The following is a 21,952-nucleotide window of genomic DNA, read 5'->3' as shown; positions in this document are numbered from 1 at the left end:
GTTGATGCAACCCACAAATTGAAAGAATCACGCAACTACATCAGACTTCATCAAATTTGCTGAATTGCTTAAAGTGCTACATTTAGAACAATAAGTGAAAAAGACATAGAGAAAAAGGTCTGAAATTGACATTTTGGATGAATACTGTAAGACATTGTGCCAGAACGCTTTAAAACCTGCTGAAATCATCTGTATTTCCACCGCCTGCAGCTGTACAGTTCAGGCTGTGTTGTGCTTGAAATAAGCTGGCTAGACACCGCCTCTCTGACTGGTGGCATTTCTCTTTACACTAGGGCAGCTTGTCTCTTCTGGCTATGCTTTGCAAGTGTTTATTTGTTTGTGAGTGTGTGCATTTGGGTGTGTGTGTGTGTTTGCCAGCAATTGTGAAGGAACACAATTCCATTAGAATGATGGCTGCTGTCATTAACTTAATCAGGGGCCCGCTTGGATTTGCTGTCTGTCAAGCTGACATCTGCCCATCCTGTCACCTCAATTCAATTGCTGCGTTTGACGGCGGTGCTCCCTTGACATGCAATCTCTCAACTGTTGGCAGCTGTGGCTACTTAGTGGGAGACAGATTTTTCATCACAGCAAAAACTTTATGGCGCAGATCATGTTTATTATTATACTCAGTGGGTCTAATTCTGTCTTGGGTTGTGTACAAGACAAGAATCAAACTTCCCAAGACTGTGTTCCAGATGTTGATTGCAAGGATTTATCAAGGGCAACTGTAACTGTAGAAAACATTCACACTAGTGTCACTGCAGCACCCCTGCCACATGCTTTCCATATTTAGCAGATTTATCCATCAAAATGAATAAAATATAGTGCCAAAACATAGATCCATACATTACTTTAACACATGTTTAAATTATCATCAGGTCACATATACAGTGAACGCAATGAAAATCAGAAAGAAGAAAAATGCTTACTTCCTGTGCAAAGTCAAGAGCCAAAACAGGAAGTAAAGCTCCAGTAGTGTACAGGCAACGTGTATAATTTGCAAAACGAGACAATTACTTTTTTTGTTTTACTTAAAAGACAATTGGAAGATGAAAATATAACCTTATACCTCAAAACCTTATGTTAATATTTAAAGTTACACTGCACTTTCAACCTCTGCCCTTCAATGATAATCTAGTGCAGTGGTTCCCAACCTTTTTGTTTTGACATACCCCTTGCAGTAGTAGTAGCCAGTAACTAAAATTACTTTTAAATTCTTCATGATAAGTATGAGGTGAGATGCAGTTTCATAGAAAGTTCTTAAAAGATCTGCTGTCTTCCTAAAGTGTTTCAGTTTTCAGCAGCATGAAAAGGCAGCAGATGTATAGCTTTCTCTCTCTCTTTTATTCAGTGTTTGGAACATCACTCTTCACCCGTCTGTCTCAACCATTTCAAGTTAAGGTTCCCAAAGTGTTAGTGATCTGATTGGGGAAATAATTTTGTTTCCAAACCACTCATGGGCGATCAAAGAATTTGCCTCTTTCATGTTGCGCCGCAATATTGTGCATTCAGTACGTGTTCTCCTTAAAGTGAAACTAGAATTCCCAAAAGGAAAGAAACCACCACAGTGCTGAGAGAACTGCAAAACGTTTTTACCTTAGACGAAACCTCTGACAGTCTTGTTGTAATGTACTGCAGCTGATTATTTTAGTTTTTTAGAGGGACATATCAATGTGTGTGTGTGTGTGTGTGTGTGTGTGTGTGCGTGCATGCATGCGTGTGTGCGTGTGCCAGACTGAGAGCTGTCTCACAGATCTCTTTGATACTTCAGAAGATGAGTCAGATTCTTTAGGAAGCTGCTAGCTTAGTTACACTACTGATACAACTCTGGAGCTTACAGTCACTGAACCTTTACAGACGCACAGGCTACACAAACTGGAGACCTGTATGCTCACACACACTGGCGCAATCACCTCTCCTACCTTTTTAACCTTTCTTAGCCTTTGTTCACAACCGTGTACTCTCTCTCCTTCTTGCTCTTCATTCTTGTCACATATGGTATTTTATTTCTACTGTTCTTTGTCTTTTGTCTTTCGTTCCTCCCTCCAACCCAGTCCTTCCACCCTCATTGCCTATAACTCCCTCGTTACATCCTTTCCTATAACTTCACCCCGATTATCTGTCACTCTTCATTCCCATTTTCCTGTTTTGCCTTGTCCTGTTTTCCTCCTTTCTCCCTTTCTGTCCTTTCTTATTTCTTCTCTTTTGGATGTGTGTGTGTGTATGTGGCACAGTTCGAATATGGATGATAAATTCCTCTGATAGTAAGGAGATGTTAAACTTTAAAATTTGATCCCCTCTCTCTGTCTTGCCTGTCGTCTCTATTTCCTACTTCTCTTTCCTCTTCAGGTCATTCTGTCCATTATAGCTGTAATGCTTCAGAGATTGTTAAAAAAAAAAAAACAGTGTAGCATGTTTCTTTTTCCCATATTTTACTATTTACTATACATTTAAGCAACCAGACTGCTGGTGTGCACCAAACAGCAGTTTATATCCAGACTGTCCAGACTCATATAATATATGTAGTTAAGACATGGACATTAAAATGTGTAGTTTTTGGCTACATTGATGATACTGTATGATAAACACCTATTTTTAGATCACAATGACCTTTGAGTGTCACCAATTGTGTGAAATATGGTCACAATCTCCTCTTCTGTTTCTGAATTATGGTGTTGAATAATGGCCACAAAAGTGTTTTTCCAGAACAAAGAGTTTTTGTGAGGTCAAAATGACCTTGACCTTTGAATTTTGACCACCAAATTCTAATCAGGTTACCCTTAAAGCAAAAAGAGTTCCTAATGTATATCATTGAATTTTTTTAATTTAATTTTTTTTTTACTGTCAGATTTCATTGTAGCTGTGCAGCCAGTAGCTCAACATGTCAGACTGTTGATATTAAATGACAAAAATATATATAAAATCATCATTAATACATCACTACGCAACAAAATGGACCAAAGTTGCAACATGCATCATCAAAAGTTTTTTTTCTGATTTAGTTGACTGACCTAATCAAAGAAACTGAGGGAAGGAAAAATAGCCTCACCACACTGTTGCCTTGCACTGTTTACCTCCTTTTACTCAGTTTCTCTTTATGTGGCTATGACTCAGATCCTCCTCCACTGTACTATGCTCCAATTGCCTCCATCATTACATCCATCCTGAGCTTACAGTATTTGACTGCGTAACTGTGAGCTACATGTAGGTGTGGCTTGTTGATTAATTGTGAATGAGCTCACAGATCACACAGATCACACACACACACTCAGACACCTTTAGTCCATTTGTTCATTACATTGACCTGAGCTTCTTTTTTTAACCTGCCTTGACAGTAGATCACCTCTCTCTGATCCAGGCCACTGACTCTGTTCTCATCAATAATTGAATCCTTCCTCTTAACCAATACTCTTTGATGGGGCTTGTGGTTAACTTCCCCCAGTTGAATAGGTCATTCCTCTTCCCACAGTGACACCGGCAGAGATCTCCAGAAAGGTTCATTTTAAAAGGAGAAATATTTTGTGGTGGTAACAAAGCAGATACAGCCACATTCACTAATATTAAATACCTGCAGCAGAGAAAAAAATTGTGACTGAAAAATAACCCAAAGTGTTTTACATGTCTTATTATGAGAGAAAAAGCTCTGCCAATGGGTTGAGGTAAACACTGGGAATAGAACTGTTCAACGAACAAGTGTCAGTAACAGGTCAATCACTAAATTTGTATTGTTTAGGATCTAAATATATTCCCTAATCTTGACTTCAGGAGATATTTTTCACAGTGCATCTAATGAGCCAGCTGGACAAGAAAATAATGACATGAATCATGAGTCATTGTAGGAAAGTTCCACATAAAAGTAACCGAAATAAAAGCATTATTTTTTTGTTGTAGTTTGGTGAGCGCCAAAGTATTTTGTTGTAACCTGAATTAGATCTTAAAGTTAGTTGTTGTTGTTTTTTAATCAAACCCTGTTTTTAAAAATATTTATCATCTGTATTTTTCTGCAATAGCAAGTCAGTGTATCTGAAATGTTACTGCAGTTGTTTTTATATTAACTCACTGCGAAAGTAGTGATACATTCTTCGCATGTCCATGTAAATGTACAATCCTCACAGTCTTTACTTTTGACATTAAAAAGCCAAGGAGGATTACACTAACTGATGGCTGGTCTCAAGCTGACCTAAAACTGGAGAGAGACGACTGACTTGTTGGGACAAGGGGAAGGTTATTCCGTGTGAGTGCCTTCAAGGAACTCCCTATGATGCTTTGTGCCCACCTTGAGGGATGCTTGTTGATAAAAGCACCAGCTTCGGGGGACATGGCAGCCTGCCAAGACCTCCCCCAGACAGACTGCCTGCACAGAGGAGACCGGACTGACCTGCAGAGAAGATGTCCTGATTAAAATCAAAGAGAGAAAGAGAATAAAAGGAATAAGAGCCAGCAAGGTTCTTTGTTTCCGGAGCCATTTTTCTTGAGGGAAGTGAAAGAAAAGAATAAAGAAAGTGACCACGCAAGAGAGTGAGAGCATAAGGGGAAGAGACAATGCAGGACTTCAGAACAGACAGCTGAGGACTGTGCTATTGAATATTGATTGGTGAGGGTTATTTCAGGCCTGGGATCGCATTAGTGCTTTGGCAATAGATCCAAAAAGGCTTTGGCTGCCCACCAGAGTCTGAGCCACAATTGGTGGCCATTTTGGAAACAAAAACAACAGTTGTTTTCCAACCTTGGCTTCTTGCATTGGTTTAAATCACCGTCAGCGTGGGTCTCCATCGATAGGAACCAAATTTTATTAATTGTGAGTGGGCTGTTGGCATAGACCTAGAGAGGCAGGTTTGAGGCGAGTTTTAATTGCAGAGGAGAAAGATGGCCTCCACTTACAGTTGAAACATAATGAACAAAATGTTTCTTTTTCTTATGTTGCCATTGCATGGGAGCTTTCGCTCTCCACAGTGCATGGACCAAGGATGCAGCAGGTTACCATGACATCCTGGTCGCTAAGCAACGTGGGCATCATAAACAGACTCCTCACTCCCAAAATGAATCACTTCTTTTTCATAAGGTACTTTCACTCAAGTACCCTCGTTCACCATAATCTACCATATGCATGCATTAAACTCAAAATTGCCTCTCTAGTAGCATTTGTGTTCATTAAATTGTCTAGAAAGGATGAAAGCAAGAGTGTGAGCTTTTGAACAGAGCTCTTTTAAGCATTGTGTTATGTAGTGGTGCGTAATTACAGAGGAGTCACTGATCTCCAGTGTCTGGAAGTGCGTTATTAAAGTGACACTAGATGACATGCTGTGAGTCATTAGACACTGCTGTTAAAGCCCTAATCACAGAGTAGGCACACACACACACACACGGACACATACACATGAGGCTCCTCACTCACACGTTATTTTATTAAGTTGTACAATAAAGGGAAAACCGTTTACCTCTTACAATTTCCCATGAGTGCATATCCACTTATACTCAAAGATCATACTCAATAATGAGTTATATTCTGTTTTGTGATAGCATTTTAACAAAAGCCTATTATGCAGTCAGTCACTTTACACAATGATGTCTTTTCCAAGAATATCTCTCATTGAAGTGCTGGTGAAATTCATTATCTGAAAATTGCTGAATAAACAACATCAATTTTCTACTCATGTCACATGCCAAGGAGTTATTATTGCTAGGTAATTTATGCTGATGGCATCCCAGGCTACAGTGGGGCTCTCAGAGCAACTAGCTTGTTGCAGATTGATCTAATATTGTGAGCAGTCTTGAGACACCCCAAAGATATTTAAGCTTCTTTTAAGTCAATTGCATGGGGGGGATTGAAAGGGCCTCTGTGGTAGGTTACTATTGGGCTATGGGACTGGGACCATTATTTAGTGGAACACCAAAAACAGACAGCAACACAAATAGTTGAATACCAGTGTTTTCAAATTTTTTTTAATTTATTTTTAAATACATAAATAAAATACTGTATCTTACATTACCTAAATCACTATAATAATCCTGTATTGCTATTATGATTAGATTATTTATGCTATATGTTATATCAGCATCAGACGTGGGATGTCTGAGAGATTGGTTGTTATGCATTAATGGTGAAACAGTTACACGTGGTTAAGATTAAAATAGTTTTATTATGATTAACTGCTAAACTGTAATGGCCACAGTGAGCTAATATGCAGTGCCTATCAGGCCTAAGACTCAAAAGGTCACCCTTTGAGGCACTGCATCACATTTTCTCCACTGGAAGGACACTGTAATAGAGAGCACCATCAGCAATGTCTCCGTTCATTTTATTTTTAATTTCACCTTGGAAAAATATATTGTCCCCACAGTAAGAAGGTGTAAATCACAAGTTACTTACACTACACACCTAAATGCAGTCATACTAGGAGGGACCATCACATTTAAGTTATTCCGTGGAACCAAAGGTCTCAAGAACCAAAATGGCAGACTCAGGGCAATGTGCTTTGAGCCAAAGTGGCTGCTTTTCCTGCTCTACATTTGTATGGCAGAGGAGTATGAAACATATTTATAAAAGGCAATCTTAGCCAACAATGTATATACAGTTAGCAGTGAGGGGGCGGTGCACAGAAGCTAATCAGAGATGGTTTGGCGACTTTACAAAACCTTTGCAAAGCGTATTTGAAATTTTACGAGCTCACAAAAACCTTTCTGTAAACTAAATAGACATTTCACATAAATGCTGCAAGATGGGGAATTTTACAGAATCCTTGTTTGGTGTGATGCAATGTTGTGCAAACATTTCTGTCCCTCTCACCAAAACTGATTAATATTTGATATCTATAATGTTGCAGAAAATGTTGAATCAGTGAGATAGAAATGGAGTGTTGCAGTGTTTGTGTGTGCGTGTGTCTGATTTTGGCCACCAGTGACTCATTATTCACCACTTCCTGGAGTGTGTGTATGTGTGTGTATTATGTGTCTGGCTGCTTTTGTCAGCCCAGCTGTCGCACTCTCTGTGTGTCTCCGTGGCTCCAGCTTTGTGTTTGTCATCTCTGTTTTCCTACATGAAACTTATCAGACATACAGTATGCATACAGAGAGGGAGTGTACATTTGATGTGCCTGGCTCGTTATTGCTCTCTGTCATATTCAGTCCCATTCAGGCATAGACAGCAGCATCTGTGCTACAGCATAAATGTGTCTTCATGCAATGTGCAAAACGATAGTTGACATTCTTTTGTTGACTATTGTTTTTTGTCTGTACGATTCAGATTTTTTTTTTTTCTTGGCGGCTTGATATATCAACAACAGCTTGGTGTGATGAGTAATGAAACCGAAACAAATTGGGGCGTGAAATGATCGCTGACAATAAATCCACTCAAAACAGTGTTGCCAGAACACTGTCTCAGATCTATCACAGTTAAAGTGGGAGCTAAAGAAGGCAGCATCAAGCCAATTAATCTTCTGATTACTACAGAGTGATATAAAAAGCCCAATCCAAGGTGATAGAAATTGTGACATTACTTCAAGACATGTGCAGAACCGCCATGTCAACATTGCAGCCGGGTACAGCTGTAATTGGGAGTTGTTTGCAGCCAGCTGGCACAGAAGATAGCGTCCTCAGCTGGAAAAGTTTGCTGCAGGAGAGATGAGCTGTCAAACCAGCGCACAGCATTGGATAGTGAGACTAGCGCCAGTCTCTAACAAGTCACTTCCTGGGAAGTTGGTATGTTGTTGAGGGCTATTTCCTGTCTAAAAGACCAGGGCTGTAGTGAATAGGGTTAACTTGTTAACACGCATGCACTTACTGTAATGTATTTGTTGTTTTCTTTCTAGTGTCAGTCTGCCTGAGTGTGTTGTGTGTGTGCACAAATGTCTCTCTCTCCCCCTTTTCTTTCTCACCACTCTCCTCCTGGCTCCCTACAGACTGAGCAGGAAAGATCTGACTAAAGTGCTGCCAGTCACAACAGCAGATGCTCATGTTTCCTCTGCTCTCCCATGCCTCCCTACACATCAGTAAGATTGCAGGTGTGTGTGCGTGTGGGTGTGTGTGTGTGGATGTGTGTTCTGTCCTGGCAGGACTAGATGCTCTAATCAGACTGCCAGGAACGTGTGTCAGGAAAGATCATACCTCTCTGTATGTTTTGAGTGTTTAAAATCAGTTAACCAGTGTTCTTGGATGGCAGACATAAAGGATGTTTTTGGGCAGCTAAGGTAGATTTCTGTATTGCACATGTATTTGTGCCCAAACCCTCCTCCTGTGTTCAGACATGAAGCCTCATCTAAAACAGACACATTTGTCCTCCATTATAAACTTGGTGAAAGCTGTGACTGATCACTGGAAAGCCAGCACTCCCACTATCATCCTGTAACAACACACCAAAGATAGTATAGAAAATCCAAAAAAGCTGTGTTCAAGAGCTGTTGCTGGTGCTGAGAACAGAGCAAGAGGGATCAGGTTACCTCTTTGTCTCTACTTGGGTAAATGTGTTTGTATAATAGACAAATACACACATGGATCACATCACATTTTTTAAAATATTCTCAGGCATACACTGTAGCAAAAATGTCTTTCTGTTTTTCAATCCCTTCATACTTTCAATCACTTATATATGTATTTTCTAGTACTTTTTGGTTCAAGTTTATACATGCGGTGATGTGGTTTATACTTGCTCTTGGTTTATTTACACAAGTACTTATCTCATTTTTTGTTACAAACATCATCATCTTTGTGTAGTGACATCAGTAGGAGATTTACAGCATTACAGTGGATTTATGGGGGATCTGCTATGTAGTGGTCACTTTCAGCTTGTTAAAAATGTTTCCCACTTGCTCATTGTTAGTAATACAGCCCAGTTTTCTCTGTTGTTTCTATCTGTCTCTTCCTAATACTTGATATTTTCTGTGCATCAATAGTAAACCATATTTAGTTACAGGTCTTCTCTACTCCAATAACTGCATATGTTAATAATAATAATTAATAATATAAGTGTAATTGACAATGATAAAACAAAGCGTTTTGCCCCAACCAGCTTCTTAAAACAAATAGATAGCACCAGAGTTATGTGTGTTTTTAGCACAGGAATCACAGGCTGATTCTTTTCTCTCAGGCATCAAGCTACACAGCATGAACCAGGCATAGATTACCTTCATTATCTGTTCTGTAACTCAGCAATATGCTCTCATTAGTCATTTTATAGCAGCTTGCTGATATCATAAAATTGAATGCCAGCTCATTAGCAAGTCCATATTTTTGTAATGCTTATTTATTTTCCTTAATTACTGCACTTTCTGGTGAGGCTTTGTAGTTTTTTATGAGTTTGGAATGCATCACAACTTATTATTTTTTCATGTGGCAGTTTCAGGTGTAAACCTTGTGAAACACCGTAAATCTGACACCAGCTAAAAGTGTGACAAAACTGTGCTGCGAGACTGTGGTTTTAACATAAAAGACCAGTGGAAGTGGAAGTGCTACAGCTGCTGACCTTTGACCCTTTGACCTCTTGATCTGCCGTAGAGATGCTCATTAATGAATGCCCATTCTTCTGTATATGTGTGTGTGTTTGTGGACAGGTGTGTGTGCGCATGTACAGCTGCTGGAAATCTGTCCTGACAGCTGTAACTGTTGGCTCAGAGGAGTCAAAGACAGGGTCAGCAGGTCTCACCTGCAAATAAATGACTTCTAGTTAAATAACAAACAATTTGTTGACATTTCTGCATTAAAAAATACTTATTTTACCTGCATGAATGATTCTGCAGTCATTAAAGTAAAGGAAACCTTTCTTTGTTTATCTATGGTAATGTCTAAGCAGACCAAATAAAGGAATGAAAAAAGGAAAAAGAAACAACGGATTACATTCAGAATTGGAGAAGAATAGCAAGTCAGAGGAGATTGATAGAAATCTATAGTCTAGGGTACATTTTCATGTATAAATGAAGCACACGTGCAGCATTTTCAACATGTAAAGTGGCATTATTCTGTGAGAATGTGTGTACCTCCACATGTGTGCTCCCTCTGGAGAGTTTTAACTTAAGCAGTGCATGCTGGGAAGTCCACTAATATGCTGCTCATGTTTCTTTACAAACTTAATTTAATGAGTTCAGTGAATTCTCAGCAGTAAATTAATTTAATAAATCATTCCTAGTCAAAATAATTTCGGGTGAGTGGAACTCATGTTTTTGAAGTAGCCTGAAAGGGAAAATGATTACTCATAGACATTATAAGTTGAATTAACTTGAAATAATTAAAACGTATACATTTACATTAATGATACTTAAGTTAATGATAAAAGCTTAGTGGATTCCACCAAATTCCTATATGATGTTTTATAGTGTAGTGTAGTTATGCACATATATAATGAGAATAAGTCTTATGAAAATAGACTTGTAAAACATACTTTAAAATACGCTTTTAGCCACAGCTAAGGAGTCAGTGTCTCAGAAACATGTGAGATGGATGACTGCAATGACTGATATTGACACTATGACTTGTAAATGTGGTTGCAGTTAATTGCAAAATGCCTTTTTTTTTTGGACTTCAGAAACACACAGAAAAGGCCTCTGTGTTTCATTCTTTTGATGATGCTTGGAGATTGAATGTAAGTGCTTTTAGAGTAAATCACCATTGGTGGGTTTGTGACCACAGAATCAGATAAGTAGTTTATTAGATTGATTGAAACACACACCCCAATCTTTCTTTGCACCAATAATGACCTGACTGGAAACTGACTTAATTCCCATTAAGTCAGTATAGCAGTGGAGCTAACGGTAACTGGCAACTAATTCTGCAAAGGCATTGTCGTAAAAAGACCACAATAACCCACCTGTTGTGAGCCGTATTCCTCAAAAAGCAAGAAATCTCTGTGTGTGGATGCGTGTAGATTCACAAAGAAAAAGCTAACTTTGTGATAGGAGGGTAGATGACGAAATGGGAGGTTGTATACCAGAAATGTCATTTAAATGTAGCACAATTATTTTCTCCCATAAGTGGCGCATTCTTAGTGCACAACTAACATATACACAAATGTTTAGTATTTGAAATGCAGTGAAGCTTTTCTCCCCTGCCTGTAACCACACAGACACACACATAGCTCCATTTCACCTTTGCTCCTTTGCTAGCCACAAGGTCCCACCATCTCTGACAGCTGCTGCTAAATTTCCCCCCTAATGAGACGCAACTGAGAGGCTGTCGAGGTAACCGTGTTTCAGACCACAAGAGCCCCCGGCATGCATTATGGGACGGCGTGGTGTACAGGAATAACGAGTCATCGGAAGCCAGGTCTGCAGGAGGGGGTTTTCATTATCAAAATGTTGCCTCAGTGCCACTTGATTATGCAGTAAGTGGGGATTTCTCTGAGAAAGAAAGAAGGGGCTGTGTAGGAACAAGAGGCTAAAAAATGTTGGCACTGTTGCTGTGGAAATGTCTATTTTAGGGGCTACTAGATGTTTCGAGCCAGTATGAATGATTGATCCCTTCTTTCTTATCTCACAACCATCAGACTCTCTCTGATTTTTAATTTAATCAGATTATTATTTATCTTATTGTGAGGCTACACTGATATCAGCCAAGTGGTTCAAGATTGTAGGGCTGTTGGATGATTCCAAAATTATAAACACAGAAAAACACAGTTGGTTTCAAGTTTAAGGTCTGATTTTATACTCAAACATTGCGACCAACATCCCAGCATGCCATTCACAATCCGACTTTGTTCTGCTTCTCTGAATCTTGCGACTGTCTTGTTTAATTTCACAGCAGAATTAATTGAATAATTCATTGTTTCAGCCCACTCCTCTTCTCATTTCATAAATTAATTTACTCATTTGCCCCCATCAAATCTCTGCTCCTCTGTGTGACTTGAAACCCTTAGCGCCGTACACATAAGCAGAAAGAGCTGGATTTGATATTTCCCTGGGGAAATTAATAGTACAGTGCGTTTCTGGACCAGGTACAGATTAAAAGCTGGGCCCATTATAAACCCATTAACCTAGTCATTAGGACCAGATCTGGGAAAAGATGGAATAGGTGGGTGTCTAATTTTAGCACAACATTGCAGCTAGTCCTAATTCACCTGCAGGAAGTAAGGTGTTTTCCCTTGAACACACTGTTCCTGTGTCAGCAGCACCCTATTTGAGCTGCCTTAGGGTTAGATGTCAGGAGTTGACATGAAGCAGATATTTAATTATCCATATTTTCTGCTGCATTTATTTTTAAGATCACTGAGTATAGAGATTCTGTAGATTGCTCATGGCTTTTCAAATTTCCAAATCAGCTAATGTGAAAACAGTCAACCTTGAACAAAGTGAGAGTCGGGGCCAAAGCTATTTTAATGATACTGACAGTAATGTTGCCTTAGAGACCAAAAATATCTTAAATTCTAAGTTTTGACAAGAATATTAAACATGGTCTAACATACTGTATTCATCTCTTCTCTCAGAAGCTGGCAAGAGAAGCAGAAAAGTTTCAAATGGAGCACGAGTGGAGGGACGACAGTGAGGTGAGTGAGCTGATCTGATATGTTCATTAACACTGGCTGCGTTACATACAGATCAAGTGGTGCCGTGAACTCCATAAGAGGAGCTGGGGGAAGGGACATGTTATTCATGATCCAATATGATTGCAATAATTGGATGGCAAATCTCATTACAATGACAATAGTGCTGTAATGACTTTATCCTAGATTGAATTTCATAATTTTACATAATAGGCAGAAATAACCAGGCATACTTATGGTGAACAGACACACGTACACACACACTGTTCACTCTCCAATATTGTCCATTAATCATAGTATTAAGAATACATTAGAAGGGAATGTACAGCAAATAATATGAACACACTATTATTTTACTCATTCAATTACTTTGCCCGATTGCTGGTCCAATGACTGCATTGCCCCATTCAACAATGGCAGTCTCTCTGAGAATTACAATGCAGCTCTCTCAGCTATTCACGGCCAGTGATGCTGTGTTTTAGCTCTGGCCTTTTCATAATAAATGCAAATTGCAAATTTCCTTCCCCCTTCTTTGCAATGAGAAAAACGTCACGCTCTTGGCAGCCATTTAACAAATGACAAATGATATTGTGTGTACATACTGTGGTGGAGGGACTTCAAAGGAATTCCACCTCTGCATTTAGCTATTAACGTAAAAAACTATTCAGTGTTGTTTGCCAAACCTTAATGATTCTTTTCCATTAAAAGTTTCCCATTATTCAACTTCTTTCATGCTGTCTTGCACTGAGAAAACGGGGAAGGAAATGTCCTCTCTGGGGATGGATTCATTTATCCGCTGTTTTACTCGATGAGTTTGATATTCCTTTGGCCCGAGATGCTTGGCTAGTGAACGTAATTGATTTTTTGGTTAATGTTATGGGGATTTCTGCAATACGTACCTGAACCAATTAAATATGTCTCTAGCATTGTAAATAGGCACAGGTGGGTGATATGTGTGAATATAGGGACTGAATGCTAAGAGCAAGAGTCATGCTCTTACCAGCCTTACTTGTTCACAACAATGCTGCTGGTAGCTTTACAAAATACGTTGTTTAGCTCAGTTCTCTGTATGGACATGTAACACATTTTACAGAGCAAAATTGTTCATATAATGTGAAATAATACACTGGGTTAGGGTTAGGGTTTGATAGCCACTGCTTATAGTCATAGAAGTATCCATTGTTTTAAGTAAGTTACATCATGCTTTTGTATTTAATTTCATAGAGCCACATAAATTGAAGATGCACTGAGGCCTTTAAGGTCTTCAGAGATGTATATTATTTTAATAGTGATAAGAGTTTTGCAGGGTTTGTTGTTTCTCTCCTCTAATTGTCAGGACGAGAATGTGATGGCCTTGGATTCATAACCACAGCTGTAGTGTAACTTCATGCTGTGTTTGCCTCAGGCTAGCCTCCTGCGCTCAGCTTGGCCCCACATAAACCTGTGTGTACCTTCATTGTCTTTTTTGTGTACTGTATATTAGCCTTTAGCATTGGAATAAATAATTCACGCTGTGCACATTTGTATGAATTGTTTTGTGTTTTTACAAAGAATACAGGCAGTCTGATTTTATGCTGGCCAATATATTCCAGTAAATAATTTTAACATGGGATGTGAGCATCCTGTGTGAGATTTTATATTTTCTAATAATGTGAAACCACATATTCAATCTGCAAATTGCTAAATTTTGAGCTTTGAAATGTTGAAATTAGTTAGCCATGCTTAATAAAAAAATTATTTCAATTTCCTTTTCATTTAGAATACTGTACATACTGTAAAGCTACAAACTAATTTGCCTACTCAAACATGTTCTATCTATTTGTCTCTGTGAGTATTTGAAATACCAAGTGGAGCATCCTGCGTGCTGTGTGTATGTGTGTTAATGCGCATGCGTCTGTTCTCTGTCACCTTTGATAACTGGGCCAGTACTACTGGGCACCTCTCCCTGCTGACTCTAAACACTTAAAAGGTGTGACTGCTGCAACAACACATTGCCTGTGTCTGTTCAGTATAATATGATGACTTTGGCTCTGTTTCTACCTATTATTAAAATACAATGTATATGTATCTGACTTCTTTAAAGAGATCATTTTGATTACATTTATACTAGTTCTTGTTGTCTGCATTTCTTATGTATGAGTGTGTTTGGAGGTGGCACTGTCAAAAATAAAATTGCACATCATAAAATGTGATACTTTGCAACCCATATTAAGTTTCATTTGAGGAAAAAAAAGGTCATCTTTTACGGCTCTATGTGTTTGCAGCTGCTGTGAGTGCTTGGGAAAAGCACCGTAACTGGTGGGAGTAGATCATGTTGGAGTTTTCAGTGAGTGGATGGCATATTGAATGAGTCATTAGATTTTTACAAATGTAGATGCAGAGCTGCAGTTGCACCTGCCAGAAATGGGATCGCAGTACATTACCAAGCATCTTCTTATCCACACTGATTTATCAGTACACATCACACCCACCACAACACCCCACATAAATAATAGCATAGCTTATTTTCCAACCCCTTCCCTTTCTACATGTCATTCTCCGTCTCTCACATTAGTGTTCTTGCACACAGTAGCCTCCCCTGAAGGGTGTGATGGTGTGACCTTAGTGTTATCATCACCTCTTAAGGTGTACATCATCTGCTTTAACAAGACCTGACAGAGAACATCATGGGATAGTCTCCTGTTATCAGCTCTTTTGTGTGTATATTTTTGCTTGTGCATATCAGCAGATTTGCACATATAGTTGTACTTCACACGTCTTCTGAGATAACTCGCTAACAGTCAAAACAACTAAATGGAGAGCAGATGCTTATTGTGTGTTAAGTACAAACTGTTAAAGGTAAGGTAACTAGCAGTGGCAAGAGGAGTCACAAGTCCCTTTTGAGTTGCCATCCAGTCGGCTTGCAGGTCCAGAAGTAGAAGGCAGGTGGTGGGAGTCAGTGAACCAGCTCCATGGCTTCAGGGCATCCTTATGTCAGCAGCTAGGCTAGCTCGTTAGCACCCTGCTAGCCTGTGTACTGACAGGAAGCCCAGCAGTGTGAGAGCAAAACAACACCACTTACCTCACTGATCCTCAGTGTCAAACACAGACTGCCGCCCTTCAAGGAAATATAGTAATATTCAAATTATAGCCACAGTTGCAGATGTAACTTTAAAAAGAAAAACAAGTAGTTTTACTTTACTAAGTTATGTTTTTCTATTTGACTATAGGCATTTTTTAGGGAGTATCTGAAGCATCTGCAGCATCATCTTTCCATCAGTTTAGTTCCTGTTTATCTTCTTTCGTCCTAGACAAAGTACTGTATTTTGAAAACTAATGGCTATATTTCAATGAAATTAGTTGTGGATATGGGGCTAATACTTTTGCGACTTTTGTTAAAATCTCTAGTATGTTCATGCTCCATTTTACACACATTTACACCTACACTATCAAAATGTCAACTTTGCACAGATGGCATATTGCCATTCAGTTTGCTGAGTGTATTCTCCCAGGACAAACCCACTTAATTTTAATGGCGCCATGGCCTTTCCACAACTGCCATCTTTAGAGCAAACTTCACATTTTATCTTCACAACTGCTAAGGCTCTAAAAATAGTAAAAAATTCTAGTATGTTTTTTGTTTTGTCCAGCACTTCAATATTGGATATAACATATATAGCTTCTAGTGAGACTTTTAGTTTATTCCTCATGTAGTATAGTATTCAAAATAGGAGACACCAAATAGGTGTTTGGAGACACTTGTATGTCACTGTACAAGTGTGTTGTGGATTTAAAGAGCAGCTTAACTGCAGTTGGAGATTTCGTTTTTGCTGACCTCCCATGCTTTGACTTTTCACCTTGCCGCAGTGATGTAGAACTGTACACCAGGCTGTGTCAATACGCTCATGATCACTGTTGGGTGTGGTTGCAGATGCAACAAAGCAACCAACCACACTCATGACTGATGCTGTTTGTGGTCAGAGATAAAAGATTAAACCAAAGAGGACATTCAAATTTTGTTCTTCAGCCCAGCATTAAGATGCTTTTCAAAGATGTGCTTCCTCTATTTGGTCATTCATTGCTTATCTTTTCCTGTTTCTCTTTGCAGGTCGACAAAATTGTTTACTACAATGCCAAAGAGGATGTAAGTACAACTTGATCCCACTATTTTAAGTGTGATAAGATATGCAAATTCCCAAATAAAACGCTACAAGCAACCCATATCCAGCCCTCAAGAGACATAAGGTACATGCAGTGCATGTTTTTGGCCCCACACTCAGAAACACATGAGTATGTGTGAAACACTGAATGCCCTCCCCAGGCCTCGGACATCATCTGTCTCCTCTTATACACAGGGATCAGCATCTAATTCCCCTCCACTGTCCCGGTGGGAAAGAACCCACCGCATCCTAATGTCACTCTGTATTTGACTGACAACCCCTCTTCCTCTTTCTCTCTGGATGCCTGGGTTTATGTTTCCCTGTCTAAAATTCAGTTTCTCTAATCTGCCAGTAGTGACATTTCAGTGAATACTCAGCATTGACACCTTGTCATTCACAGTAATAAACTGCATGTACACTATGTTTACAAACACAGGGACCACTCTTAAGCAAAGAAAATGCTTTGCGGGATGGTTTTGAACCTCCAGGTTTTTTCCACTTTTGTGCAGCTTAATCAGACAGAGGAAGAAAAGAGAAAGAACAACCGATATATTCCAGATGATTTCGAGATAGACCCCGACTTCAAACGACTCGTCTCATACAACACCACCGCCGTCCACATCCCTACGGATATATATGAAGGCTGTAAGTTGAAACACACATACACATGCACTGGAGAAAAATGCATACTCTCTCTCTACACGTCCCTGTATTATAAATAGAATTACAGAGCAACCACCACCTCCTGTCCTGCTTTCTGTCTCTCTTTATCCTTGTCACCAGTATCTACTGTATTTTCCCATGATGCAGAGCTCAGCCTCCCAGCTCTGTGTGCAGTGTACAGTTCCACACTAAGGCTAGGCCATTCTAGTCTATATATAACCCAGATGCCAACAACCCAATGGCTAGCACACTGTAACCCCCTCTTTGCCCTGGTCACCAGCTGCTCCTTTCCCTCCTGTTCATTGCTAACCCTGCTGACCTCTCGGGACAGTTGCACAGAATGTCAACGATTCTGCTAATGAAAGTTTTTGCAAATATGAAAGGTTTTGTGGGTGCTTGTACTTGCATGAAACTGTTCTCAGTTATTTTGGTATGTTTATCACACTCTTGCATTCATGCTTTTCTTATGTCACTGCTTTGTTTTTCTGCCTTAACATAATTTTCTCTTCATTCTATTTGTCTTCATCATATGAACATTGTTTTGTGCACAGTTTAATTTTTAACCACATTAGCTGCATGGTATTATAATATGCACTGGTGGATTGAATGAAAATCTCTATAGTCCCCAGAAGATGAACCCTAATGACTTTGGTGATCTCCTAACTTTTGCTCTTACTGCCACAGTGAGGATGGAATTTTTGTTTTTTAGTTAATTGTCTTGTCCACTGATGGATACATCCATGGATTTTTGGACAAATATCCATAGTGCCCAAGAGGATGAACCATAATGACTTTAGTGATCCCTTGGCATTTCATGTAATGCTACCAACAAGTCAAAATGATCACTTAAACATTGAAATATCACCCACAAGATGGTTTGGCAAAACTAATAATACTCTCATTAACTTTAGCTGTAGGCTTACTCATTTAGTGCTAATTAGTAAATGTTAGAACGCTAACACGCTAAACCAAGATGATCAACATGGTGCATAACCTCAAAACACCTCTGTATCTAAGTTTAGCAATGCTGAGCCGCTGGCATGGCTATAACATGTACATATACAATATAATGTGTCCTATGGTTTATGTGCAGTGTGAAACCCCCCTTGGTGACTTTTCTTGCAACACTGCTGCTCTTTCCCTCCCTGTTGAATGAGAAATGTTGACTATGTATGTGCACATTTTTAAGACTAGCAGCGTGGAATAGTATTTGCAAAGGAGAGAGGGTTACTCTAGTTACATATTCACGTGCATCATACACTGTTTGGTACTAATCAAACACTGAGACAAGTGGTTCAAGTGCTCTTGGGCACTTTTTCAGTACTTTTTTAGGGACTGATTCTCTGATTTCTTTTCTTTGTTATGCTATACCTCCCATGCCTACCTTATTGCAAGCACTATGTGGTATGATTACTTCTCTCACATTCAGCTGATCTAAAGTTAATCACATAAAAGAGCTATAACTTAATCGGGATAATTGTACATCCCTTCCTCCTGGAGCCTCTCCCTGCATGTGTTGGACATAAAGCAGGGAAACACACTGGATAGGCCACCAGTCAAACTAGATTTGGCTGACAGTAATGAAATCTGGTATAATAAATAACACTATTACAGAATGTGGCCAACCTCAAACTCTTTTAGACAAGTTTTTAGAGCCACATAATCAGAGTTTTATCCATTATGATCTTACAGTGTTGTGAAATAGGCTTTACCGTAAAATTAACATTAGCCTCAGGGTAATGCATCAGTACCTTTAGTTATTGCAGCAGGTGGTAAGCCAGGTTTTATCACTGCATGTGTCTTTGGAAGGCCAGAATGAAAATGATACAATACATGGTGGTGTGTTTTCGTTATAGAGAGAGGTCACTGTTTTAGTTATCTATATTTATGTGGCTGAGTATGTGATGGACTATTTTAAACTCCTTTGAGTGAAAAAGGTACTCCCTGGATGCATATTAGTTCACAGTGTGTTGCCACGCTATTTATTTACCCATACTGATTTGTCCTTTTGCCAGGGATATGAAAAAAGGCAATATGTTAAACAAGTACAAGCTTCCTTGCAAGAGATAAATGGACTAATGTATGGGTGGATGGCTATTACACAGAAACCAGAGGAGAACATGCCCACACACACACGATATACACACACACAAACATATCCTCTGGGTTCTTATTCTAGGACACTAATGAGTAGAATTCAAGGACAGAGTGACATACACACAAATATAAGGATGCAGACATGTCTTTATACACGCATACAGTCTGAAACATACAGTACAGGTCATGTCCTTCCTTGAGGACACACACTCATACCATACACACACATAGGCTTCAGAAAATGGAGACAACATGAAGGAAAGCTTTTGCTTAAACAAAAGAGTGTATATTAAAGTACAAGTGACATGTGATCTTGTGAATCCTGATGAAATCTAGATCAATCCAAAGAAACGAAATAGCCAGAGTTGCTATAGCAACACTAAATCATCATCTCACGAACATGGCACTTCATAACTAAAATTATATAATTTCTCATGTTATGCACTACATTTAACAACACACAAATTTGGCAGGCATCAAAACAGTTAAATAATTTCCTCATACGCAGGCATGAGCTAATAGCCTCCACGGCATTGATTGAGCATTTAATATCAATTTCGTTAATGATCGTCACACTGGGTTTGCTAAATGCAGTGAACTCAGTCACATGACTTTAATGGCCTTATACAGCGAGTCACTTCCACGTAAGCTGGACTATAAATGTGCAGAGTGGCGGCCCTCTGAGGCCTCTGACTGTGCAGACATTTTTGTCATTGCCAAATGGCCAAATGCACTCAGTTATTTTTACAAGCAACAGTTATAATGATGAAAGGTTGGGAAATGGGGTGGGGTGTTTCCTAGTGTGATTCATCAGTCTGTCTTTTGCTCTGATTATGACCTCTATCTTTTTCTTTCTTTCTTATTCTCCTATTTCTTCTGTTGTTGATGTAGAGTCTCAATGGTCCGTCAAAATGTACACAATCAAACCATTCTCTTTCTTACAGAGAGTTAGATTGAAAAGATTGGTACTACTCTCCTGTATCCGATAAATATGACGCTACATCCAGCATGTCAAAAGGTTACAAAATCCACTTACCAGCACCTCTAAAATTCAATAATTAATTTTCCCCCCTTTTGTTTTTTAAATTCTATATAAAACAAGCTTTGAAAAGCTGTTTCCATCTATTTCTAGTCGATGTGCTAACTTAAACTAAACTGCCGCTGCCCATAATTTTCCAGCTTCTCCTTTTGGAATATTTGTGTATAGAAAATAAGTATTTTTCGCCAATACCCAGTGTGGCCACTACGCCAAAAGTACATCAAAGCAAAGCAATTTGGTCCGGCCGCTGTCCGGCAAGAACTAATTATAGCAACTTTCTGTAAAACTACAACTTTCTGTTTTTATGTTTTGGTTTGTGTACAGATAAAACAAACAAGACATGCTAATTACTGAACTTTAGAGGTGCTGGTATGCATATTTTATGCTAAGTTACGCTAAGCAAATTGCTTCATGTGTCTTGTTGCATATTTAACTCACAGACATGAGAGGGGTAATGAGCTTCTCATCTATCTCTTGACAAGAAAGCATTTTTTGAAGGGTGGGTTTACCTTAATTGAAAAAGAAACCTCTAATGGTATCACTATGCAGATTGTTTGGTTGGAATGATTTAGAATTATAGATATAGATTATTATACATTTTATTCATCTCAATTGAATTGCAGAGGTGGCAGCAATCTCAGAGACAAATATCTCAAAACCTGGCCAATTCTTTTACCTTTTTTCATACTTTTGAGGAACTGCAGCATTCTGGGCATATAGGGTGTGTGGCATCTGTTTGATGTCTTCCAGCTCTCAGACAGCTGGTGGAGGGTGGGGTCTGGGTGGAGCTCTAGTAAGCGAAGTAGCGAAGCTAGGCTGGTGTTTGCGTTGGTGCTCCCTCTCTCTTACTCTCTCTCTGTCTCCAAGGACAGGCTGCCACATTGATGCCACTCCGGCTGGCAGGCACTGTCAGCGTTGCCATGGCAACGTGTATTCGAGTGAGTGTAGAAGCAGAGACACATGCTTGGACACGCCCTGGTGTTCTGTCTTGTTGTGTGGAGGAAGGAAAGTTAACTTGATTAGGGGACTTTGTCTAGACAATGCTGCCGTCCGTGTGGCTTTTAGTGATGCTGAAGGAGAGATGTGTCACCTACCTCTTCTTCTTTGATTGTGGTTGACTTTCTCCACAACCCCCACCCTTTTTTATTCTTCCCTCTTCCTCTTTTTCCCTTCTCCTTGTTTTGTTTTTGCTTAACCCTAACGCCTTCCCTACATATTTTGTCATGTTTGCTCATTTTTCATTCCTCCTTAGCGCCTTCATTACTTCCATCTTTTCCTCTACATCTCTACCCTCTCACTCCACCCTCCCCTCCCCTTCCCTCATCCCTCGCTCCACTTTATTAAGGATATTAATAGTGGGGTGTGTGGAGACAAATGCGCCACTGTCTTTCTCCCCCGCATTAGTCCTGCTGATTGGAATCTATTCTCCCTGCTGATCCAGTGTGGGTGGTCAGACTGGGATATATTATCATGTGTGCGTGCATGCACACTGGAGATGAATCAGAGTTTGTCTGTGTGTGTGAACGTGTTTGAGAGAGAGAGAGAGAG

General features: G+C 39.4%; 1 protein-coding gene across 1 annotated transcript in view; it reads left to right on the top strand.

The window, feature by feature from the left end:
* The window catches only part of cacna2d1a (calcium channel, voltage-dependent, alpha 2/delta subunit 1a), an 85,402-nt gene that overhangs the window by 21,780 nt on the left and 41,670 nt on the right, over positions 1-21,952 (top strand). Inside the window, exons 4-6 of the mRNA XM_035674351.1 lie at positions 12,410-12,469; positions 16,554-16,589; positions 17,115-17,250. Coding sequence (XP_035530244.1) covers positions 12,410-12,469; positions 16,554-16,589; positions 17,115-17,250 — 232 coding nt within the window. The remainder of the gene's footprint in view (positions 1-12,409; positions 12,470-16,553; positions 16,590-17,114; positions 17,251-21,952) is intronic.

This window comes from Morone saxatilis, unplaced genomic scaffold, assembly GCF_004916995.1.
Source record: "Morone saxatilis isolate NCDOM2014 unplaced genomic scaffold, NCSU_SB_2.0 Contig10, whole genome shotgun sequence".
NCBI classification, from domain to species: Eukaryota; Metazoa; Chordata; class Actinopteri; family Moronidae; genus Morone; species Morone saxatilis.
The sequence above is the reverse complement of the archived record's forward strand: the minus strand, read 5'-3'. Positions and strand labels throughout refer to the sequence as shown.